Source organism: Rattus norvegicus, chromosome 8 (genome assembly GCF_021556685.1).
Source record: "Rattus norvegicus strain SHRSP/BbbUtx chromosome 8, alternate assembly SHRSP_T2T, whole genome shotgun sequence".
Taxonomy (NCBI): domain Eukaryota; kingdom Metazoa; phylum Chordata; class Mammalia; order Rodentia; family Muridae; genus Rattus; species Rattus norvegicus.
In genome coordinates, this window is record NC_141541.1 from 19355633 (window position 1) to 19382485 (window position 26853).

The 26853-nt window shown below is 40.6% G+C and overlaps 1 protein-coding gene across 4 annotated transcripts in view; it reads right to left on the reverse strand.

Moving 5' to 3' along the window:
* The window catches only part of Fat3 (FAT atypical cadherin 3), a 580764-nt gene that overhangs the window by 458384 nt on the left and 95527 nt on the right, over positions 1–26853 (reverse strand). For 3 of the 4 annotated variants that reach the window (NM_001413472.1, XM_087560395.1, NM_138544.1), the window contains 1 exon segment: positions 2818–6123. In NM_001413472.1, the coding sequence (NP_001400401.1) occupies positions 2818–6106 (3289 nt within the window). In that variant the 5' untranslated portion in view covers positions 6107–6123. 4 annotated transcript variants of the gene reach the window in all.

Here is a 26853-nt window from a genome sequence, read left to right on the forward strand (position 1 = left end):
TGCTGATAGGAGTCCAAAGTTGTACAACTAATTTGAAAATCAGTGTGGTGGTTCCTTAGTAAGATGGGAATTCATCTACCTTAAGGTCCAGCTATAACATTTGTGAGTATACACAAAAGATGCTTCATCGTCCCACAAAGAAAACTTGCTCAGCAATATTCATTGCTGTTTTATTCATAATAACCAGAAATTAGAAACAATCTAGGTGTCCCTTAACCTATGAATGGATAAAGAAAATAAATTATATGTATATAATATATATATAATTTAATGATACTCAGCAATTAAAAAGGGAAATCTTAGAAAAAATCTTGAGTGAGATAATCCAGACCCCAAAAGACAAATATGGTATGTATTCACTTACAAGTGGTTATTAGTTGTTAAGTCGATGATGAGCAACTTATAACTTATAAGCCACAGACTAGATATTGAGTAAGGGACTTAGGTGACAGATCATCCTAAGAAGAAAAACAGAATAGATAGTTATGGAAGGACAAGAAGGGGCACTGGAGTGGAAGGATCAAGTGGGGAGGGGGAGGGAAAAGAATGAGGGAAGGCATATGGGGAAAGAAGCTAAGATTAGGGGCTATTTGAAGGTAGTATGGAAATCTAATATAATAGAAGCTTCATAAAATATACACATACATGAAAAGAATCTAAGTAAAATGCCAAGTAACAAGGTAGTAAGAGTGCCAGCTGGACATCACTTACCACCAAATGCAGCTTCCAGTACTGGCGTTGAATTACCAACAACAACTGAGTTGTTGGCTAAATGGGTCCCATGGGAAATCCCAACAATCCAAGATGTTGTAAAGCTTTAAGTTGTTCTTCACAAGCAGAGGGAAAAGCACTCTTGTTGAAGACACTTACACAACTCATTGGACATGGAGAAGTAGAGCTTATGTTTATAGAAAGTCTATACCTGTACAGACTGTTGTTTTTGGCACTAGAAGGTAAGTGGCACATGACAAAAAGAGACCAGTAATCACTAATGCAGGCACAAACCCTTTGATGTACGAAGGTATTCTGCCTGCAGGCTATGCTAATGGAATGGTGGCATAAAGCTTATGGGAGTATCCAACCCATGTCTAATTTGACTTGAGCCCTAATCTATGAGATGGAATCTGTACCCAATATTGCTTGAGTGGTCAGGAACAAGAGACTAGGTAGCCCAAGGACCTAGGGTGAAACCAAATACTACTGTTCTATTAAAAGGATGGAGAAATAATGACTCCTAATGACCTTCAGCAATACTAACAGATCAGTGTCTTGCTCAGCCTTGGTTAGAGAAGTTTCTTCCTGTAGCAGATGGGACAAATACAGAGACCTATAGTTATACAATATACAGAGTGAGAGACCTGGAAATATCCAGCCCTAAATGGTATGTCACCAACAAATCCCTCTCCTTAAGTCTCAAGGAATCCTTTAGAAGAGGAGGTGGAAAGAGTGTAACAACCAGAGGGGAAGGAGGACACCAAGAAAACAAGGCCTTCTAAACAGAGTATCACTGACGCACATGTGAACTCACAGAGATGGACATAGCATGCACATGGGTTCAATGGTCTAAAGAAGATGGGGTCCCAGAGCTAAAAGAGGAAATGAACACACCTAACTCAGAAGCCAGTTACCATTAATAACCACTGGTAAATGATATTTAGTTTTCTTCAAGCGAGTATCCCTGGGAAGACTATTTTTAAGGATAGGCCACAGTTCCGCAGTGGATGGCCAACGGAAAGAGTACTCAATGGCCTCTTTCAAGGTATCTTGTCTCATAATTTAATCTCAGAACTTTTTCCTTTTTACTTCTTGTTTGTTTAATCTCATTTTATTTTTATTTTTTATTTCTTTTTCTCCTTTCGTATATGTGGTATGACTTCCTGTGCTGTGTTTTTATGGGATTCCTGGTATGCAAATGTGGGGGTCTGTGTGTCTATATCTGTTCCTTGGATCTGTCTTTTCTTGGGCTCTTTTCCTTCTGTTTGCTAATTTTGCTCTATTCTGATGTGTTTGCTTTTGTTTTATCTTATTTTATTTTAGTAATATTTCTTAGAAGCCTGTTTATTTTCTAATGAGAGACAGAAAGGGTCCAGATGGGTCCAGGGAGGTGGGGAGAAGTGTTGGAGAGGAAGAAAAATCCCATAGTTAAGATATATTATAGTTTTTAGATCCATTTTCAATAAAAGAAAATGATAAAAATAAACTATCAATATTCACAAATGTTTTACACACAACTCTTCATAAATAGAATTTATGGCACGACTGTTCTTTTATAGAAATACTTCTGAAGTCACATGACCATTTGTTGATGAGGCACACAGAGTATGAATACCCATTTTTCAAGGGCTGGATACACTGGTTCAACATGAAAGACCAGGCAACGATTCCCTACAGCAAAGCTTTACTGTAAAGGAAAAGATTCATATATAAGATGCATTCAAAAATCAATTTCACACGTCTAATTTAAAGCCAATTCAAATGCAATTACTGTATCAGGACCATCCATTTGGCTAGGGTCAGGAATACAATCACCAGGGGCAACAAATGATGTTGCTTCTCAGAAGATAACCTCTTAACAGATATGCTGAGCAAGGAAAAACAATACAACACAGACAGGAGACTCACTGGGCACTGTGACTGTCACTGTTAAAACTGATCTATTTAGAAACCAAGCCATTCTAAGACATGGCCCATGCTCTGTGTCATTTCTACTCAAATGGAGACTTCCCCATCTGCTCCAATACCCTGGTTCACACCTTCTCCAATGCTGCTAAGTAGAAGAGGTAAAAGAACACGTTCTGCACAAAGCATTAAACTTACCACTCTCATCGTCTATATTGAACCTCCCAAGACCACTGCCGTCTCTGATGGAGTACTGGATCTCTCCATCCCTACCAGAATCCTCATCATGGGCAGTCACCTGCAGCACGCTTGTTCCAATCCGTGAGTTTTCTTTGACAGATCCAACAACAGCAAAGTCTGGGAAATATGGTGTATGAAGGTTTTCATTGACATCTACCACCTCCACCTCAACAAAAGAAATTGATGACAGAGAGACAGGCCGCCCTTTGTCTTTGGCCCTGACTGTCAGGTTGTAGAACTGCTGCTTTTCATAGTCAAGCTCTTTGCTCAAGCGGATGGCACCACTTGCCTTGTCAATTTCAAATCTCCCATTATAATCATTGACCAATGAGTAACGTACTTGCCCCCCCAATCCAAGGTCAGGATCCTGAGTCTCAAGCCAGGCAATGACTGTGCCAACTGGAAGATCTTCAAGGACTTTCACACTGTAGCTACTAGGGATAAATGCTGGAGAACAGTCATTGACATCATCTAGAAAGATCTTCAGGGTGACAACAGAAAACAGCTGCTGGCCACTTTCTGCTTTGTCCCTGGCTTCTATTTTCAAAGAATAGTTGGCTTTGGATTCTCTGTCCAATTGATCGGCTATATAGACAATCCCAGTTGAGCTATTGATGACAAACTGGTGCGTGTCTGTCAAGACTGAGTATGTTACCTCACCATTAGAACCTAGGTCTTTGTCTCTTGCTTCCACTTGAATAATCTCTGTTCCAATACTTGAACTTTCAAGAATGCTGACTGAGTAGCTGTCCTGAAGAAACACTGGGCTATTGTCATTAGCATCCTCCACGTTGACAGTCAGCAAACGCCATGACGATTTCTGTGGCTTTCCAAGGTCATAGATAGTTATGTTGAGGACATAGAGGTCTGTATGCTCTCGGTCCATGGGCATGAGGACTTTAAGTTGTCCAGTCTCCATATCAATATTGAAGCAGCTGTCTGTGTTTCCATCTGATATTGTAAATAGCACCTTCCCATTGAAGCCAGAGTCGGCATCATAGGCTTTAATCTTCAGGATGTTAGTTCCTACTGGCATGTTCTCCTTTACAGCCACATCAGAGGGAAAAGACTTGTCAAAATGTGGTCCTTGCCTATTAATCGAATAAAAGTCAAGAAATCCATCTTCTTGATTCAGTTTCCCATTAGCTTTTGCTTTAATGAGTAGTTTCTCTGCCAATTTCTGAGCCACACGCGTTTCTCTGCAACTGAAGCTCTTTGAAGACACTTTCCCATGGAGAACTGAGATGTTAATGGCCATGGGGTCTGCAAAGTTTTCTCCATCAGTAGCTGTGATTCTGAGGGCAAAATTGCCATTTTTAATGCCAGAATTCATCAGTGACTTCTTAAGCTGCAAAACGCCAGAGTCTGGGTTTAAATAAAAAAACCCAAGTTCATTTCCAGAAATGATTTTGTACTTTACAAGTTCAAGTTCGTCAATATCAATAGCAGAGATGGCCGTGATGTGACCCCCAACAGGAAAGTCATATGAAATAACTCCCTGGCAAGCCACTTTTTCAAAGAGAGGGCTGTTGTCATTGACATTTCCTACTCGAATGGTCACATTGACCTCACTTTCATGGCGGTATGGGGAGCCCCAGTCAGAGGCTCTCACAATGAATCTATATGTTTCTGGGGAGGATTCGAAATCTAACTCTTCAGTTGTGCTGATCACACCTGTGAACTGGTTAATGGCAAACGGTAAAAGGTTTAGGCTGGCGATGCTGTAGGTGATGTAACCATTTTCCCCTTTATCCTTATCAGAGGCAGACACAGTGAGAACATTTGTACCAACAGGGACACTCTCATTCACAAAAGTCTCATACAGTGTCTCCTGGAATTCTGGGGTGTGGTCATTGGCATCTTCAATCCCAATAGTGACTTGTGCCTTTGCGTCTCCTTCCTTGTCTGACACTTCCAGTTTATAAACTTCCTTCTTGACTGTATTCAAGGGCTGGGCTGTGACGATAAGACCTGACCTGGGATTAATTTTGAAGTACTCTGCATCCTTACCAGGCAATAGTTTGTATTCCACGTCCAGTGGCTCAGGATTGACCTTGACGATGGCTACCATGACACCAGGAGGGGAAAACTCACTTATACTGATGTCATAGACATCCTTTTCAAACTTTATTGGGGTGCTGTCTCTCCTGGGGTTAGCAATGTGGACTGTCTTTAGTTCTGAGAACTTCTGAGGTGACCCTTTGTCTTTTGCTTGAATAGTGAGGTTATAGCCATAGGAGAAGCTTTCCCAGTCCACCTGCCTTCTCTCCTTGACTTTATACTCATTCATCCACTTTCCTTCCTTAGCCAGGAAGAACTGCTCTAAAGGATCTCCATCCACAATGGAAACAGATTCGATCTCTCCATTGGCCCCCTCATCCAGGTCATCAACTGTCACTACTGCATATGTTGGCTCCTTGTCCAATGAGAAAGGTGTGTGAGTGACCACATGGATAATTGGAGCATGTTCGTTTATGCGTTCAATGTGAACATAAAGCTTGGCAGTACTGCTCACTCCATTATTGCCATAGAGTTTCATCCCCCGGTCCACTGCTAAGATTTCTAGATCATATCTGTTCTTCTCGTCATAATTCAACCGTCCACTTAAAGAGATGACACCACTCGTGGGGTGAACTGAAAAAAGATCAACCTTGTTTTTGAAGTAGTAGTAGAATTCCCCATTGGAACCGATATCTGCATCTGTGGCCGTCACCTGGGCAACGCTAGTCCTGAGTGGTGTGCTTTCTGCGATGGTGACCGAGTAGGTGGTTGGTGAAAACAGAGGCCTCAAGTCATTCATGTCTAAAACCTGGATGTTTACTTTGGTCCATGCTTCCAAGTCTTCTCCTCTGACAGAACCTTTTATGATTAATAAATAATTGTCTTGGATTTCCCTGTTCAATATGGCAGAATTGCCACCTTTAGTTCTTATCCTGAGAAAGCAGAAATCTGCAATAATGACCTCCTCAGCTTTGAAAAATCCTTCCTCATCACCGGACACTATTCTGTACTTGATGTCCCAGGACAGGTCTATTAAGGTGATGCCCATTCTGCTCTGGCTGTTGACATAGGTCCGCGCTGCTGAGTTCTCATACACTGTAGCGTTATAGAGAGCATGCGTGAAGTGGAAGCCCAAGGGCCCTGTTCCTGGCAGCCCCTGGGAGACGGTGGCACACAGCTTCAGGAGCAGGAAAATGAGGCAGGAAGGAGGCCTTGTGTCAATACAGTGTCTCATGGTCACACCCATTTTATCACATGTCCGTCCTGGAAGGAAACACAGAGAAAAAAAATATAGATTAATTCAGAAGAAAGTGAAAGAAACAAACAAAGAAACAAAACATGAAAAAGTGAGTTGAGAAAGGTATACTAGAGCAAATCTTTTCATTACAGCATCAATACAAAAGTTATATCATTCACTGCTACTAGACAGTAAAGAGTTTAAAGTCATTAGAATTTAACCTTATCTTGATTGAACTTCCTTAAGTGACACTTTCCCACTACTGTTGGGCTTGGTTTGGGGGCACCGAATTTATTATATGTTAGAAGTCAACTTAGAAATGTATAATTAGAGACCTTGAATGCATTTAACTTTAACCTATAGTGGCCTTTTGCACAATTATATGACAAAGTTCTTTAAATATATTCATTACAGCACCGTTCCAAGTTTAGAAAGAAAACCTCTAAAGACACTAAAAGACTATCAATAGAAAATGAAATAATTTAGAGTACATTCTTAAAGTAGGCTATGGCCACTAAAATGATTGCAAGAGACATGTGTTCCAGATGCATAAAGATGAAGGGCTGAGGTAAATGAGGTGTCCAGGATGCATCCGAGAGTACACTATTGAAATACTGACTCAGACATTTGCATCTTTAGCTTTGAAACCGTCACTATTTCCCACTTCCCACTTCGTTCATTGAACGTGGCTCCCCAATGGTTACTTCATTTCTTTTATACAGTTATAGTCGCATAAAGATCTGCTTGAAGATGTTACTGTCTTCTATTCTGTTCACTTTAAAACTGATCAAAATGAGCGGACAGTTCAGTGCCATGATAAGGAATAACGTTCAGTCTGATGAAGCACGGGTGACTGTCAAGGCTCTGCATCATCTAAGCCACACTCCCCAGTGACGACCCAGCACAGAAGAAGGGTAACAGTCCTTTCCTGAAAGTACATAAGGAATCACAAGCTACGTTCATCAGTGAATACAAAATTTTGTCAGTCTCCATAGTTTTATGGCCATCCAGATTCAAAGACAAAATATTTTCCTTTTTTTACCAGTAAAATGTGTCAAATACTGGGTGAGAAGAAGCCATTTAATATGGAGCAGCCGAATCAGGTTATCTGGATGCTTATATTTTCAGAGTCTCTAAGAATGAGCTATTGTTTCAAGTAGCACCGTCAGGGCCCTGTCAGTCTCCTGCAGGAAGTGCAAGTCCAAATAGAAATGTGTGTGCAAGAAGCACGGTACAAGATCTCACCGTGCTACATTAAAAGCAAAACACTTATATTTATTATTTTTCATTATGTGTAGGTATGCGTGTCTGCAGGTGAGTATGTGCAGAGGAGCACTGGTGACCCTTGAGGACAGGGAGGGCCAATTCTCTGAAACTGTAGTCGCAGTTGGTGGTGAGCTGCATGACAAAGGTCCTCTGGAAGAGCAGCAAATGCTCTTCACCATTGAGCAAGCTCTCTAGACTCCCATTGTTCTTCATTTAATACTGAACAAAAGGTACCATTTTACCTGATAGCATATTACAAAATGGACAGCTAAATAAGACGATTTGGTTGAGCCTCTGGTCCGCTCAGAGTTGACAGGTAGACGTGGCCCAGCAGACCCTCAAGTTCTTGGCTTTCTTAATGTATCTAGTGTGTGCGCTCCCCAACTGCAACTTCATTCTCATTAAATCACCTCTAAGCCATCATCTTGATACACAGGTAATGTGATTTACTTCTACAGGTGTAGTCAGGGAAGATTATTGGTGAAAATGCATGGACTCATCCAGCATCTCGGATTCCTTATCCGCTTTCTGCTTTCATATTACTGGTGCTATGATAAATTAAAAACCCAACTGAGGTTTAACTTTTTCAAGCATTGCAGGTTATTTTTGTAGTGTATAAAATATTTTCAAATTCAAAGATGACAAAGCAATCGTGCCATTATAGCTTTCTTTTTTAAGGTAAGACCACGAAGTTTCTTTTTCCTAGTGGCAGAGAATGAGTTTGAACTCAGCCTTTCTTCCCAGACCACTAGGCTTTCCCACTTCTTTTTAGCTTGGTGTTCATGAGGCAAAACTCTGGGTCTGTGTAGACTGGGTTCCTTCTGGGATGTATGTGCCTTGCTACAACCTGAACCATCTAGAAAATACTGAATAGCTGGGAGTTAGTTCAGTACAGAGATCTCAGACTCATAGGCAGCAGAGACCACAACAGTCAAAAGCAGAAAAAGGCTATAACATTTTAATAAATAATAGTTATTAATGTTACATGCAGATTCTCTTATTGTCATGAGGAAATGTTTCATGGGATGAGAACATATATCAGAGCTGTGCCCTTACCCACAGAGCCAGGAATAAGGCCAGGGGTGGAGCAGCCAGAAATGCTAGTGAGCAGGTTTCAGGAAGTTCAGCACTTGACTCCTGGGCATTTCAGAGTTATCCTGGCTTGTATTTTGTGTTGTGCACACAACTAAAATCTGAGTGTGGTAGCCTCGTCTCTAGCAATCACACACCGAAGTCTGCAGAAGCTCTAATGATATTCTATGTACATTGATAGAGCTTCTCATCATTTTGATTACGTCCTGTAGAGGTGTGGCCTTCATCCTCACAATGACCTCCATGGTGACTCCTCTGGGTAGTCTTTTTGTGGAGTAGACAGCTACTCATAAGTGGTCCTCTGTGTGTCCCAGAGGTGGGCACCTGTACAAAGCCCTTCAGGAGTCCTTCAAAGCAAAAAATATTGTGAAGATATGACAGTGACTGTTCAAATTAACTAATCAAAATTGATGCTTTCCAAAATTGAGCTGTTCTTTTGGCAAGTTCACTTCTACTATTCTTCTCTTAAGACTGAGAATGAGTAGACTTAACACAAAAAACAAAAAGAAAACAAAACAAAAAAGCCACCAAGCAAGAGTACTTTTGTTAGCTTCAGCTGTCAAGCCCACGATGTCTCATATGACATTTTTATATGTGGCTTTGAAGAAGGGAAACACAAGCTACAACTGGCACAAATGCTGCCTGTCCGTCTTCCTCGCAGGTTTGAGGAAGACAAGAATGTTAGAAGTTAGGGAATTGGTACAAGCGCAAAGTAAACACTAAAAGAAAACCCTAGCTTCTGTTTTAGCACGCCAAGATAACAGTTCTTATTACTTTCAGAAAGGTAGTGGCATTTCCAAATGGAATCCAAAGCTGTTTGTGAAGCTATGATAGTTATGATGTCTCCCATGCCCTGTGCATTGATTTATTCTACTGCTTCTGGATTATTTTTAAAGAAAGAAGCTATTTCTGAACCTCAGAGCACATTTTCTACAACTTAGCAACATAATCAATATTTTTATACAATCTCTAAAGAGATCACTGAGCTATCAATCTTGGAGACATTCGTCTTTCTGAGGGAGTGCTGGCTGAGGGAGTGCCTCCCAGCCGGGCTTTTCACAATGAACACGAATCTCAGTGTAGGACTCCAATGGGGCATGCAGATCTGTCTTCAGAGAGAATAAATAAATACTAGAGAACTTGGGGGCAGGTACAGTACTGACTGGGACAGCCTTGACCAAGTGAATACTCAGCGATGAGTTTATAACTTGGTCATATTGCTGTCTGTACCCCAAAACTCTCCTTTTTGGGTTGTTTCTAAACAGTAACAAGCCACATGAAGGAATATTCTACTTGATCCCTCTCTCTTGCTGTTACTCATGTTGAAAATGTCAGTTTTCCAGAAAGAACTCAAAATATACACTGTCCAAAACTGTGGAACATACAGCAAAGCCAACACATGCAGCATCTACCCATACAGATGCCCTTGGGAAAGATATTTGTGGTTCTACCTGTCCCAAGCTGGTCATTCATCAACCGGATGTTCATTGTGACAAAGCTATCATGAACAAAAGGCTCCCTAAGTTACTAATTGTACTCTTTGACACATGACCTGGGTTTTAAACTAAACTCTTGTCATTAGATGAGCAAATTTGAACAGGTTATTTAACTTAACAGTGCTTTGGTTTCTTCTATTAATTAAAAACTATGAAGTATTACTCTTCTAAGTATATGAGTTTATCCAGCCACTGTTTACTAAGGTCAATTTTAAAGACTAGAACTCCTGAGTCACTGGAGAGGATCTATGACCTATTGCTTCCTTCTCCAATAGTAAAAGGCACACCCAAGTCAAAGGAATGAATGCCTCATCCCTTGTTCAAGTCTATGAAGAGTAGTGACCACACCCCAAAGATCAGAGAAAGTCAGTCAGATTTTATGAGTATTAAGTCTCAGTTTTCTTGTTCTGAAAATGAAGTTTATAAAATACACATATGGCTACTCCCAATGTTTAGCAGAAAGTGAGTGTAGTGTTGTACACATCATCCCAAACTTGGAAGGGTGAGAAAAAGATGTTGTTTGGAGGCTGGCCTGAGCTGCACAGACAACTTGAGGCCAGTCTAGGCCGTAGAACAAGAGTCTATTTCAATGAATAAACAAGCAACAAAAAGTTCCATAAATATTAACTGGCTTTATAATTACTTAGATATTCAGAAGCAATAACCAAAACCACAAAAATAGTGAACAACAAATGTTTTGCTCTTAGTAGTGAGGGACATTCCTCCTGTGAAAACTACCATTCACAAACCCCAGATTCACACCAATGGTAAAGACAGCATCACAGAAGCATCCTGTCTGGATAACAGCAGTCACAGGCTCTTACCACAGCTTGGCTATGCATTCCTCCACCCACGTAATAATCTTTCAAACTCAGGACAGTGCAACTGTACTAGGGAGCTCCCCTCAGCCCTGGTACTTAATTTTGGAGGAAGTCGAGTTAGATCTTCCTTTGTGATCATATGCTCCAGGAAACCTGCTCAGCCCTGTCTCTTTAGTAGCCTGTTCAATGTTTCCTGGTTGCTTGGCACCAGTCTGAATGCTGGGTCCTTGCTCCTGAAATCAGCTACACATTTTCTGCCTGACGTATGAGAGGATAAAGCTATGCTTTCTGCCTCACACCGAAGACGGGCTAAAAAGAACAAAAAGTGGTTGTGTGTGTGTGTGTGTGTGTGTGTGTGTGTGTGTGTGTGTGTATGAATATATCAGCACAAAACACGAGGATATGATAGTAGCTATTTGAATCACAAATCATTAATGTGACAATGCTATCACAGATCATGTGATAATATATTGAAACAAAGCCACTTAAAGTCAATGAATGTCACAGCCAAAAGTGTCTTAAAATGAACTAGAGTAACACTGTAGTTTTACCACAAAAGAAAGACAGAAGTTTCCTTACTATAGACAGAATCACGGGGTTCCCTAGTCAGAGGCTAAAAGGGACCTTAGATCTCCAGGTGAACATGACTCCACGATGCTCTGCCTCCTCCTACCTCTCAGGTCTGTCATATGTCTACAATTGCACCTCCTTTAGCAACATAGTTTTGAACTACCCAGCAGTTTTCAGTGTGCATCAGAGCTATCCTTGGCCTGTTAGAATGCACATTGTTGGGCTCTTTCCCTGATTATTGGCTTAGGGCCAGTAGGTCTAGAATTTAAAGTTCTCTCAAGTTCCCAGGAGGTCAGTCCACTTGGCGAGCTTCTGCTCAGCAGATTGAACTTTGGCTGTCTTAGTGTAGTGCTTTCTTTTTTATGTTTCAGCTATTTAAGTGTCACTCGAAGTACACACTGGACAGAGAACAGGCTTGGAAAAATGCTGGTCCACTTTTTCACTTTCTTTCAGCGTTTGACAAAGTATCTTAAAAAGGCACAAATTTAATTCAGTGATACTGAACTTGTCTGGATACAACAGAATCCTTCAAGCTCTAATGAGAAGAGCAAAATGAGCATGCTACTCCTGTCCCCTCAGGCATATCTTGCCAAGAGGTCTCCACCTATTGCACGCATCTTATCTGGGTGGGACTACTGGTTGTTTCCATCTCCTGGGAATTTGTAGGATACCTTCTGGTATCATGGAAGCTGAAGACGTATGTGCGTTGGGGGGGTTATATTTAAATAAAAAACTAAAAATGATGATGAAATAAGTCATTAGTGTCATTTAGAAACCTTAAGGAAACAGTAGATGGGCATAAGTAAAGAAATTTAAATTAAACCAGGCAGTAGTGGTACATGCCTTTAATCCCAGCATTCAGGGAGACACAGAAAGGTGGATCTCTGTGCGTTCGAGGTCAGCCTGGACTACAAAGGGAGTTTCAGGACAGCCAGGGCTACCCAATAAAATCCTATCTCAAAACATAAATAAATAAATAAATAAATAAATAAATAAATAAATAAAGAAAGAAAGAAAGAAAGAAAGAAAGACAGAAAGAAAGGAAGAAAATTTGAATTGGAATTCTTTGCAGATATTAAGCTGTCTCCAAATAAAACTCTTTCTTCTAGTGCCTTTAGACACATATAAAAAGTTACCTTGCTTTTTCTGGATGACGCGAGCTATAGGTTATAGAGTCTAAAGTTCCCAGAAGCCCCATGTTATATAGTCAGAACACAATAAGTACAGTCACACTTCCTTCAGCTGGCATGTGTCCTGAGAAACACAATCATGAGAGGTGACACCTGAGGCTGCTGCTGGCTCACAAGGTGCACTGCTCAGCTGCACACTTTATCTTTTAAGCAGATGGAGTGTATTCCAAAGCAACCACAAAAAGTACAGAACAGTCAATACATAGGCCGGGATCATGGGCATTTATCATGGGCATTTATTAACACCACCTCTATCTGTGACGGCAAATACATACCTAGGATCATGGGCATTTATTAACACTGCCACCAACTGTTATGTTCCATATCTGCCTGTGCTATCCTTTAATCCCTTGCAGGGCATGTCTCCTATCCCTGAGTCACCACAACTTGTGATAACCACAATGTTTCCAGGTGACAGGAATTTGTTAGTGCCATTTTAATCTTATGAGAACATTGTCTTTTAGTGGGCACAGTCCCTCAGTGATCAAAACATTGTTTGGTTTGCACGACTAGATGTTTGATGCACTGTAAAAATACACCATGTGACTTGTGATTCCTGTGATACAAATCACATGTTTTAAAAACCTATCTATGACCCCAAAGCTCTGGTCTTCCAATCCACACATATACCTGCAGTGAGCGCTGGGGCAACACAACTGGGGAAGCAGTGGAGATGGAGAGCTCCGAGAGGCACAAAAGACTTTCTTCTGCAGGCTTCTGTGCTGGAATGAGTTCTCAAGTTCTCATTTTAAGTAATTTCAGCGTGATGTCCTAAGAAACTGACCCGATACTCGTTCCCCCACATCCCACATGTTAGCACCATGGTTCTGGTGATTTCTTTGTTCTAATCCCATGAACAAGTAGCAAGCACAGAATATACACCATTGTTCCAGACGACCTAGAAGAAGCAGCTTGGTGAATAATGCAGATATCTCTAAAATTTATATTATCTATTTTTCTCAGACAAAAAGACAAGTCTCTGGGATATTAAACAAAATACCAGTTTCTTATTTTCTCCATTTGGAAAATTTTGCTTGCTTTTCTCAAGTGCCCACCAGAAAACCCATGCTAAGTGCCTAGAATAGTTGATTCACAAGGCTACATCACTTGTTATTCTGTGCAACATGAAGACAGAGATCCCAAAGCCCACAGTTGATTTTGCCAACCATCCAAAGTCTTTATCCTTTTCTTATTAATAATGTTGTGTTGCAAATTCTAACTCGGGCCATTGTTGCAAAGCATTTTGTTGCCACAGAGTGACTTACTAGGTAAAGTCAGTCAGTATTAAGCAAGAATCATTCAGGTTCCTGAAGAAGTAAATGGCCACACAGGTCTGGGTTTTGAATACTGTCCATTATGTTGCCCTCAATCGAGGGAAATGTTTCCATACAACACTGGTTAATGTCAGGTATCATTTCATCAGTAAATTCTTCAAATTCAGGGGTAATTCAACCAGAGGCTATCAGAAGGAAAGATTAACATGTTGTTCAAGGCTTTTAGAAATGACTTCACCCTTTGGAGAAAGAAATTTATCATAGTGTAAGAAAAATATGTATAGAGAGAATATCATTTTTTTCTTGTGATTGGCTGTCTGAGAAAATGCTTCAGAAAAAAAATTCTCTTTCAGTTTTCCTCTGGCAGCCTTAGAAACCAAATGGTAACAATATTAGCATTGTCTTAGACTCAAGTTTAAGACAAAAAGCCAAACAAACCCTCATACAAGGCCACAATTTATTTTATGATATCTGTCAAATAGAGAAAAGCCAATGTGTTGGAGTGGAACAAATATTTTTAAATAGTATTATTTTTAGTAATTGTTGGGGCAAATGTAACTGAGATGGAAGGTGTTCTTTGGGGATCCCTGGAAATTGTGTGACGGATTCTGACACAGTGGATGTCACTCCTCCATTCTGTTGGTGCTGTTTTTCATAAAGTCAGCATTTCTTTAAAAAAAAAAATCCCAAGTGCAAGTGCCATGCCATTGTAAGAAGTGGTCCTCCTTTGAGGGAAAGACTGTGTGATAAGTAACATCAAGAATGAGGAACGGGAATATGAGGGAAACTGTACCCATCAGGGCCTTCTTTCCCATGAAGAAAGAAAATTCTGAAGGGCTGGAAACAAGGAGATGGGGTGTGTGTTTATCAGACACAATTAAGAAAGGGGATGTTTAGTATCCCTTTCCAGAAGAACTAACATCAGAGATGTAATAACTGATGGGCAGCCTAAAGTTGTAGAGGATTTGATAAAAATAACTCAACTTAAGAGTCTTTCCAGGGTTACATATGGATAAAGTCTCCTCCTGGACAGAGGAGATCACAGGTGCAAGTGGGCTTGCATGAATGCACTTGTCCATTTATCCAAATGTTTACACCAGAATATAATGCAGAACATAGGTCTCTTGTGGTAGGTAAACAATCTGAAATCATTGCTAAATTAATCTAAGGATACAAGAGATACTGCAACATAATGCCATGTTTCATGTTGCCTTGTGAGGGTTGAGAAGGGGCAGATAGGGAGAAACTAAGAAATAATCTATCAGGACTATTCCCAGGTAACAGTCTGTGAAATGAAACATGGGAAGAGATGACCAGACAGCTTTACACACAGATAGATGAGAGCACTGTGGACTGGTTGACCTTAATAACCAGAAGCAAGGGGATTAATTAGAGATATACACAAATAAATGTCCCTAGGGTTTAAAATAGCTTGTGTGTGGACATAGAAACACCATCTAGAAATCTGCTCAGTATCTAGGTATGTCAGAATGGTCTCATCTTGTCATCACTGGCAAATGTGCCTCAGGAAAGGGCCAAATGTAGACTTGGGTTTTTGCCCATCCTCCACACCAAAACTCCTGGTGATTGATGGGTTCTGCTGTTGTGCAAAATAATCCTTAGTGCTCAATAACCAAGTGAGTGATTTAGCATTGTGTCCCAAACACAATCATCATTGTCGTCGTCGTCCTCCTCCTCCTCCTCAAACAACAACTACAACAGCAGCAGCAACAGCAACAACAACAAAACTTCAGTTACCCAATAATATCTTGTTTTGTTTTTCTGATCCCACTCCTGATATCATTCTTGAAAATAAAAGCCAGGCATGGGAAAGCATTCCCATGTAGCAATTTGTAAAGAAAATGAATGCATAATACAAATTCAAAGGCAGGAACTGAAGGTAGAACAGATCAAGCCTCAGGCAGAACATGAAGGAGAATGTTATGATGCCAGGCCAAGGACAGTAGCAGCCAGTGTCTCCAATGCTCCCACTGGCCTATGTATCTGCCTAACCCCTCCAAATCATTCCTGCTATTTCCAGTCATTCACACACCTTACCCTAAGCACATTTTAACCACTAGGTCAACTGGCTTCCTCTCACAGCCTTATGGAAGCTTCCAGAACACTAATGTCCAAAGCTGTCTACGTAGTTTAGAGGGTTACAGTAACACTGTCCCTGGTCTTGGGAAGTGTTTTAAATATTTTCTGTTTTTGTTGGTGTCTTTCACATCTTTCCAAGTTTAATTCTCTTCCTTTGCCCAATTTTCCACCATGAAAACACATGTATACTGTAATCTCAGGGAGGTTTTGCTGACTCTAAGGACGAGCTATGGTGCCATGTTATATAGCCTCCAAATATGTTCTTTGTAGTGCTTGATATCATTCTCAACATCTTTTATTATGCTGCTTGATTAGCATTATCTAACATGACTATAAATTCCACAAAGAATGAGACTATCTCTAAGGGCTTTACTGTCACCCAAATTGAATTGTCCACCATGGTAAGTAAGTACTCAATACATTTCTATTGTCTCGTAATGTCCAGAAAAACATAAGAGCAGTTTTTATTAATTGAAGAAATATTTTTCTCCCAGGAAACTTACTTTCAGTAAGAATTGGGTGATACAAGTAAATCTTTTGTTGTTGGCCAGGGGAAGTAGGACACGTATGAATTATGGAGTCTCATGGGCTAGACCCCAAAGCTGTGTATTATGCTAAAATGACAGACATGTTGATTCCAAAAACATGTGATTAGAGGAACTGGTACCATGATTTGAGGATAGATTGAATCATGGAGAAACCACATTTCCTTCGATAAAGAGTGTTTCTGCTATTACTGAGGGGTTTGCTGAAGACGATGAGTTCTGGGAATGTGTTGCTCCGAATGGGGCTCCTTTTGTTACTGATTAGATGCTTGGTATCTCCAGTCAGTTAACCTGATGGGTTCTGAGGTCCCTGCTCACAACCAAGAACAAAAGAACCCCCTGCTGCTGGCGGTAGACCCATTTGACCTCATTTCTCCACAAAGCATTCACATGTGGCAAGACCATCAGTCACCCTGACAGCTAGAATCCCTGTTTGCTCCCAACAACTAGTGTTCTGCAGTCTTTGCCCAACCTCAGTTGGATCTCGAGCTTTACAGAAGCATTTATTCTGCCAACAAAATCAAGACCTTGGAAGATTGATCTTTCCAGGTCATCACAAGGCTGTGTCTCCAGAGGTTTGCTTAATTTTCTCTGCATGTCTATGAAGACTATAGCCTCCAAGTATCTGGGCAGTCACTCTTATTCATAGCCCTGGAGGCTGATTTAATCCTGCAGTTTAGTTCACAGGCCAGGGACTGTCAAGCTCTGCCCTGGATAGAGGACAGCGCACAACTCCACAATTCTACCCTAGGCTACAATAACCCAAACACATTAAAACAACCCTTATGATCAACAGCTGCTGAAAAGGAAGTGGGATTGTTCCTCTGGCAAAGTTTATACCTTATAGACTCACTTGACATAGTTAAAGAGTTTTCTTCTGAGTCCACCCCTGAGTATATGAAGTTAAAAACCAAGTATACACTTTACTGCTAATTACGTATTACAAATAAATAGTTTACACAAGCATATGTAAACGGTGAGAGGGTGAATCCACAGCAGATGTTTAGGGACAGCTGTACAGGAAGGCTGACATGAATGGAGATGAAATTTATTTTAAGCTCCCAGAAGAGTGAGAGGGGGTTTGTTTAACCTTTTACCAAACTCATCTCCCAAGGGGTGCAGATCTGAATGTTCCTTTAGAATAGATTTCTATTTTGTTTAACATGCCTCCCCTTTCCTCTGTTTCCTCCTCACTCCAGAAAGGAGCCCCAGTGATTTGACCACTTTGAGCAAATGTCACTCAGACATTACAAATATAAGCTCAGAAGCTTGCTTTTCAATGTCTGTGTGCTATTAGCAAATCCTAGGAGACCTTAGTAAATGATATAAATTTAGAAACAGAAAAGTCTATGTACCAAACACTTCAAGGTCCAAGCTTCCAGAACTCACCATGCTACATAGACTATTGTTTATTTCAAAGAACTGCCACATTCCACATCAAAGAGAGAAAGGTCATCTCTCAGTATCCCTTGGACAACAATGTCACCCTTTGGTGATTCAAATTACAAACTGCAAGACTAAACTTAAACTAAATATCACTGAACATATATTTGAAGAAATGCCGTTTGACTCACTTGCTTGCACTCTGCAAGAATAAGTATTAGGCATTCAAGAAGTATGCAAACTGGTAAATACTAATAGATAATGCAACCTGAGGTGCTCTTACACTTGCTGCATCGCTTGAACCTATTGCTTTGTGATTTAATGATCTGATGGTGGTGTGTCTAGAGTCAGAGAGAGAAAGGAAAAGCCATGGGCAGTGCAGGGCAGTGTCTTGACTTCATATGTAAAATGATGATGCTGTGAGCTGAGCTGTTACTATACAGCATACCTCAAGGGAAGTCTGGGTGAATGAACAAGTCCCAGACCAAAAATAAGAGGTTATAATAATACGGCATTTCAGGGTTGAAAGAGCACGCTTATTGACCAGATAAAAGTCACGTGGTTTACAATGTCCGTAAGGGCTCCTTTAGAGTTGGCATGTCTCTCAGAAACCTTCAAGAAACATTATCTGATAATTAAATTGTCTGGTTTCACTATGAAACAGTTTTTTTGGTTATTTCATTCTGGTTCATTTTTTTTATTATTATAACAAAACTTGAATTCTGTTCTTAACCATCATAATACTGATTTCTTGTTAGGTAATCATGGTGCAAATCAAATAATCACTTGTGCAATTGTACGACATGAAAGACATTTAGAATATGTAACCATACTTCTCAATCAACCCGATTCTTTGATTTAGGGAGAAAATTTAAAATGACTCCTTTTTACAATTTTTCCTTCATATAGATCCAACTTAAATTCCGTTTTAGATGTTGACATCTATTTGACACAGTGTCCCCTTGTTTTCTTCATAAAACCATTAGCCTTATTTACACATACACTGACTCAACACTACCACACTGTACACTGAACTAGGACAATATGGCCATTTGATGCTTTATATGTTTTATCTACTATTTATATTTTGATTTGTCTATATACAAACATATATACAATTTCTTCTTCGGGATGGTGCTCTTAAACATTTTGTGTATGGCTTATGTGCTTACATCACCCAGAACATCTGAGATTGTAGGCAAAGCTTTAATTTCTTTTGGAGGAAGGTAGGAGTGAGCAGTTATTACAGAATATGTAATTTCAAGAATTACAGATCCCCAAGGAACCTTACAATAACTGTAATACAATATCTTCTGTCCGTCATCAAACTGACTTACTTAGAAAAAAAGGCACAATCAACCAGTTAACTTCAATGGAAAGCCAAAGAGTAGACCTTCAATTTGAAACAATTTGAGCTGTTTGGAGCATTGGGTACATGTGGGTGTGAGGAGGGAGACATGTCCATGATTCTCTGACCCTACTGTTTTTAAACAAAGTGAATAATAGTTAGGTTCCCAAGTAGTCAACAAAAAATAAAGCTCCCACAATGAGGGATATAAGTTGTGGAAACTCTACATACTCTAAGGGAGCAATGACAGACAGGTGTAGGCCAATCTCGCTGCAGGCACACTAGATGCTGATGGTGTCTAATATATGCAGAGTTCATTGTGATCCTGATAACACATGTCCCTTCTGGATAGTAATTTCCCCAGGTGTAATCTGTGATGAGTACAGGTGCCACCCCCTCCAGCCTGACATCCCTCACGAAAGTCTAATTTAATTGTAGATGAATCTTATCTGAGTCAGCTCTCTGCTGACAGAAGAGGAGAGCTGGGAGCAGACTTCCACGGTGCTGTCCGGAGGCTGTTTCAAAGTCTGTCAGTAATTGAGGCAGATGTCTTTCTCCTTAAGGTGGAATTTCCACATTCTGTCATGAGTAGAATTACGAATTCTGTAAGAATGGAAACATCTGCATGCTGTGTTGGGAGGGTCACTCCTTCTCTGGTTGCATTCCCTGTAATCCCTCTAAAGGTATGTAAAATTAAAACATACAGAATGGAAATCTAGGCACTGTATTTGCTATCATTACACTTTTGATTGTTAAAATTACTCTAAATTTTAATGATTTACTAAATATAATGGTGCTACTCTCCTCAAATTAGTATTCCTCTTTCCTTTTCTGCCTTATAGACAAGAAGAAAAGCTATTGGGTAAATACTGGAATGCTGGCCAGCTACTTTGATTGTAGAGCAATCAATACACTCACTCCTCAATTCTCCTGACACTTGGGATCTAGGTAACTAAGGACAGGATGGAAACTTCTTCACCATTTGGATTCTCCTTTGGTGGCAATGTCAGGGGAAGGCATGATTACTGAAGCACATTGGGAGAATTTTAGCTCTTTGCATCTCAAGTATGAGATAACCCAAAATGTAAGCTTCTGAAGGTGCTTTGCATCTGTCTGAATCGAGAGGAGATGCAGTAACTTGAGAGACATTTATACAACCAGGCTTGGTGATAGCTGTCTGCATCCCAACTACTCAGGAGGCTGGTAAAAAGGATCCAAGTTCAAGGTCTGCCTCAATTTCAGATATAAGTGCAAGGTCGGCCTGATCAACTGAGTGAGACTCGGACTCAAGACAAAAGAGGACTGTGGCTGAAGCCCAGCAATGGAGAAGTTGTCTCAGGTGTACGAGGCCCTCAGTTCAATCCCCAAGAGTGGAGGAGAGCAGAAGGTACATACTAGGCAGAAGTGGGATGTGCAGTCATCTTTATAAGATTCGAAAATTGAAGACATTTCTATGGGTTTACTACTAGTTTTTGATATTTCAAGAACAGAATGAAGAAGATCCAGATGACAGGATTTAGAGCTTAATCTTTCCAGCAAACAGGAAAAGCAGAGGCAAACTCCTAAAGACTGCAAAGATGTCCAGAACGACTCACTGCACCTTTCTCCTGTCATAGACCAAGGCTAGGTACTGTTTCCTTGAACTTCATTCTCTTGCTTCTATACACTCAATGATCTTAGGGCAACTGGTTGTTCTGATTAATGAATAAATAACATGACTATTACGACTTGACGAGGATATAACACCCACACCAGTTACTTTTACAATCAGTAGCTATTGCTTTACCAACAGTGCTGATTTTCTGAATGGGTTCTCCAAAGCTCTGATTAGAAAATGGTCGTGTTGGTAGCTGAGGCCTAACAAGAATCTGCTACTTAGCCCCATCTTCCTGGATCAATATGAGTCTCTCTAGAGGCAGTTTCATGTCTCTGGCCCACACTCACACCTTCGTACTCTGTTCTGTGCCAATGACATGGCAGATGTAGGCATCGTGCCTTTGGACTTCCCAGCCTCCACAATCCTGAGCCACATAAATTGTACAAATTACCAAATCAGTAGTATACAATTCCAACAGTAGAAAATAAACTAAAAGGACAGGTATCCATCACACAAAGGATGTCAAAGCCCTGAAACTGCATGTAAACTCCGATAGACAAGTGAATGACTTTCAGACAGCTATTGTTCCCATTCCTCTACAGAGATCGTTTAATGTATGTATCTGACCATCCATTCCATTGCTTTTCAGCTCCATGTTGTTTCTGTATTACACAAGTGTGATACTTATGTTTCCAGCATGTCTTTGGAACTATTAATTATATAAAAATAATTATATCTTTCCCACTAAACACCTGGCAAAGATCAACCTGTGGACACTTGAAGGAAAAAAATTACAGAAAACACAAATAGTACTACAGAGTGAGCAGAACATGTTAGCAGCAACCTATCAATGAGAAGACTGTGAATACTCTTTGTCAAGCGTCCATGAAAGAACAGAATATTAGTCATGTATGCTACATGTTTTGTTTTCCTTTGTTACCACAGTAGCTCATAAAGTTCCATTATGTGCACATAACAGATGGTGAGATTAAGGGTGAGTTTAAGCTCTTGGCCCACATTGCGTTTCTTTCATACCTATTAAAGTTGCATCTCCAACAGGGTATGCCTGACTTCCTCGCCTCGCCTCTTGGCACAGCGCTAAACTCCTGTCTGAAGTGCTCACAGGAGCAAAGATCATCCTGATGACTGATGGCAATATTTTGGTTCTGGATCCAGAGAGAGCAAAGTACATAAACCCTCATGTGTGAGCCAGGGTGGGATCTGTCCAACAAAGAAATGGTGACCTGGGTTAGATAAACCAGAGAGGGTGAAGCAAGAGGTGGGCAGTATGTGCATCTGAGTAGGTACAGGTTCTATCTTGGAAGCTTCTCTGATACATTTACCATTGTAATGTCCAGGCGACCACTGGGATGGAAGGGTGGCTTTAGGAATGCAACATAAATAGTCTGGAAGCTCCATGTCGTAAAAGCCAGCTTCATTCAGCTTCCAATGTTCCACTCTCTCCTGAGCCTAAAGCAAGGGAGCTGGTACTTTCTTGGTCCCTGATGAAGAATAAGAACGAGGCTTTGGCTTTACAGCCCCCTTTATTAGAAGGTCAGCCACTTCCAAAGCCCTGGTGACGGACATTTTAATAAGGGGGACTTTACAGCTGAAAAAACAGTGCTCACCTGCCCTGGGGAATGAAGGCCACTCGTCTTGCCCACAGCCTTTATTCTGTTAAACAAACTACAATATGACCTGCCTGAAGAGAAAATATTTATTCAGATCAAAGAAAGGACTTTAATATCTGAAAATGGTTTGGATGGACTTCTCAGGTAGGAGGAAAAGAGAAGAAAACACACTTCATGGAAACTGTGTTCTGTTACCCATTCAGCCTTGGGCAGCAGCGCTCCTGCAGGGCTGAGGTAATGTGAAGTACTTGAGATTGCTCTCATCTCAAAGACAAGCTAAAACCCTATCCCAAACAACAGTCCCTACTAGGTGTTTTATTAAACACAATAAAGCATTTAATTTTAGAACTAAATATGTTAACATTTACAGAGTTGTGCACAGAATTCAATAATAATATTTTAAAGTCTATAAATATAACTGTATAAACTACATACACAGACACATACATAGCCATACACACATACACACATATAAGTGCACACACAAACACAGTGTTATCAGTGTCTCTAGCAAGAAACCCTTTTCATTGCTCTATTACTATAATTTACAAAGTGAAGTCAATGGAAACTCATTAAAATACTTCACATTATGTAACACTGCCTGTGTTTATCATATATTGGAAGGCTCTCATTCATTGGAAGTGCTAATATTGTCAATAATAAACAGTTTACACATTTGTGAGACATAATAGTGACACTAAAATAAATATTTATGCATAATATATTCAGGGTGCTATTTCCTAACTTTGCCCCTTACTCAGAGGCATGCCTTAGAGTTTATTATAAATCAAACTATGTGGTGATCTGGGGTTTGAAGCATGGAAATGTGAATTGTCCTGTTGGCTTTCTTTATTTTATATAATATTTGTATTGATTGTTTGGGATTAATGCTGATCACACATACTTCCTACGCCTCACAGTTTCATCCCTGTGTCCTTTTGACCTTCCTCCCCGGACCCCACAAAAAAAAAGGAGGAGGACGAAGAAAAGGAGGAAGAGGAAGAAGAAGAGAAGGAGGAGAGGGAGGAGAAAACAAGCCTAATTTGGGTTGCCCATATACTCACTGGGACATGGGTAAACTCCTGGTGGTCAGCCCCTTAAACAAAACTGAGTTCTTCCCTACCTACCACATCACCAGAAGTAATCAAGGTGGAGAGCTACACTTCAGAATCTTTGCCACAATTTTTGAGGATTCTTTTCCATGGCTCTCTGTTTAGATGGTTATTTGGGGAAGGAGGTGTAGGGGTTTGCCACAGAATCCTTACTGTTCTCATCTACCTCAACCGCAAGTCTGCAGTCATCCACACCACAGCAAAAATAGCTTCTTTGTCCCTTATAGTTTTGGCACTGGGGAAAATGTTCAAATATGACTTTGTTCCTCCTAACCTGTCTCAGAAGTTCTGGGACAGGAAAGTAGCACTTGGAGAAAGAGGCATCAGGGCTAACACATGAAAGATATCATCCACAGAGGCAAATCCCAATTCCTACACCACTTCCGACTGTGTATAACTTATGCATATTCATGAAAAATGAGTATAAAAAAATTCCAGCACATCCAAATATGGGAGATGACAGGTGCCTAGAAAGAACCTAATAAGAATCATGATGCTGCCACCTTTGTTTTTTTTTTTTGGCTTGTTTGTTTGTTTTGTTTTGTTTTTTGTTGCTGTTATTGTTTTTATTAGTGGTGGTGACAGTGGTTTTGTTCTGTTCTTGTTTTGTTTGCTTGTTTGCTTGTTTGTTTGCTTTTCTCTAGGACTCAAGGGTGCCATCAGGACACTGATTTACTACCCCTGTAACAAGCAAGCATATATCTGAAAACACTCTGAAACATAACCCACGAACAATCTCTGACTATATTCCTAGGGAAGGCAAGAGAACAGAGAACAATTCAGTCAAGATTACTCTGCTAGATTCCTGATGGCCCTGAAAGACAATTCTGAGGGGCGTCAGCTAATCAAGAACACACACACACACACACACACACACACACACACACACACACACACACACACAGAGAGAGAGAGAGAGAGAACAGACAAACAGACAAAGACACAGAAAAAGAGACACAGAGACAGAACATAGAGAGACACAGAGAGATACAGAGACACAGAGAAAGACAGGGACACAGAGACAAAGACACAGTGAAATACAGAGACAGAGACACAGATAGAGACAGACAGAAAGAGAAAGAGTCAGAGACAGAGAGAGGGAAGGGTAGGAGAGAATGAGATTGCAGCTCCTACGGTGACCCCCGATTCTGCAATTGTGAAATAGAGACATGCTTCGGCATATATAAATTCTTGTCATGTCCCAGCCTACATAAAGCCTTGACACATTTCAGATACAGAGTTTTGGTCAGTATTCTACCTTCTTACCTTTGGATATCTAAGGGTCTGTGTGATCACCTTAAAGATAATTTAGTCCCTGACCCTTCAGGCTTTATGAGACAGAGTCTCATTATATAGCCATATATATCCTAGCCTCAATATCACTATGTAGCCCAGTCTGGCCTTGAACTTCTTGCCTCAGACCTGCAAGTATTAGGACCACAGGCAAAAGGCAAAATCCTCTTCCCACCATGCTTTAAGTGCTTTGGAAGTGCCTGTGACTTTTCTCATGTGAAGGATTCCCAACATTCCATTGCAAACATGGGAAGCACAAAGTCATTTTAATGTTTGGCTTTAAGAGCTTGCTTGATTTCTGGTAATAGAGAAAAATACATTCAAATGAAGTTGCAGTTTATTAAGCACAGCTAAAGGCTCCCTATTTATCACCCAGCCAGCCGACTTCCTTCCTCCCCCACATTCATCACTGCAGAAGCAGTCTAGTTTTGGACTCATTGATAGGTAAGGAGCCCAAAGGCTCAGCAAAAGCTAACAAGCTAGAAAGGAGAGGGTTTCTGCTGATACTTTAGGGGGCTTTGTTTTCCTTGTCATTCAGCAGTCTTTTCTCCCCAACCCATTTAGGACGCCTTGTCTGAAGCTCACAGGCTTCACAAAAGAGCTGGCAACCATTACCCTGTGTGTACAGTCTCAGCCGAGAGACAAAGGAAGATAGGTGCCCAGCAACAGGAGCACAGCAGGAAGAATGTAAGTTGGCCCCAACATTCAGAAGCTGAACTTAAGCCAGAGAGTCAATAGCAGCAGTCTTCTCCCAGAAACCCCTTGACTCCTCAGGGCTCTGCTGGCAGGGACTTTAAGAGACAAGGTGCAAGCAGCTCTCAAACATGCATAATGCAGACAGCAGTGAGCTTGGTGTCTGTGGAGGAATTGCCTGCTAAGATCCACTTCCTCTCACAACCTCCGATGTTGAGGTTCTGGAGGCAAATGGGATGACCTAGGACTTTGCAGCAAGTAGATGAGGAAGTAGACAGAGGCAAGATAGAAGCTCAAGTGTCTGTGTCTATCCAGCAACCCCCCACTCCCAGCTCTGCAATGAAGAGCAGTGGGAAGACTTTATCTGATCTATTTTATTCAAGCATTTTGACTTTGTCATTTTCAGAAGTAATCCAGAAAAAACAGAAATTCTAACAGGATCATCAGCCCCAGCTCCCCTGATCACAGGCAAACTTGGAGTGTTTCGGTACTCTGGGACCCTCAGTAAACCTCCGTTTACTGCCCTTGATGTGCCAATCCAGCTGACGGCTGTCCTCCAGTACATGACATGATTGTTGCCCTCTGAAACTCTGATCACCACCCTCCCCTTTGCCATCCAGAATATGCAATTCAAGTTTCCCTTCTAATTTCACACTCCTTAAAATGTATTTGTAATGACACCTGCTTCAGGGCACTGTGACACAAGGTAAAAATTTTGCTGGCAGTAGAGAAAACTTGACCTGTATCAGAAAGCTATCCAAAAAATGGTCCCTAACCATTTATTTTACTAATTCATTTTATAATATCTGCCATCTGCACAGATTTTCAGATTATTAATGTTAATTTTCAATCTTTCCTGCTTTTCTTACACCGACCATTCCACTTACCTGTGGAAACAGTAACTGAAGGTTAAATGCAGTCAGAAATACTCAGCTGAAAGTCTCAGGATGACTATCTCACAACATAAGCCACACTGTCCTGTCACAGACTATTGTCTTGGCTCTTCTATTACACTGCTTTTCCCTTGTTCGTCTTACTCTGTCTCATATGTAAATTAAGGTCCATCATGTGTGTGAATACTGAATTAGGAAGAACAAGTTATATTGGTCCTAGCATTTTTTATATGTTCAGGCACTAACTCTTAAAAGTTTTTCTCTGTAGACAAGATGGGAGCTATGTTATGTCTCTTTGCATAGATGAAGAAACTGTGGCTCAGAATGAAGAAATGACTTTTGTTCTGAGACCCAGAGCAAGGATTATTCTCCCAGGTTCTTAGTGCATAGCTGCCCCTACTATTACAGACATCAAGTATCTTAGTCCACTTCTAGTATCAGAAGAATGCTGC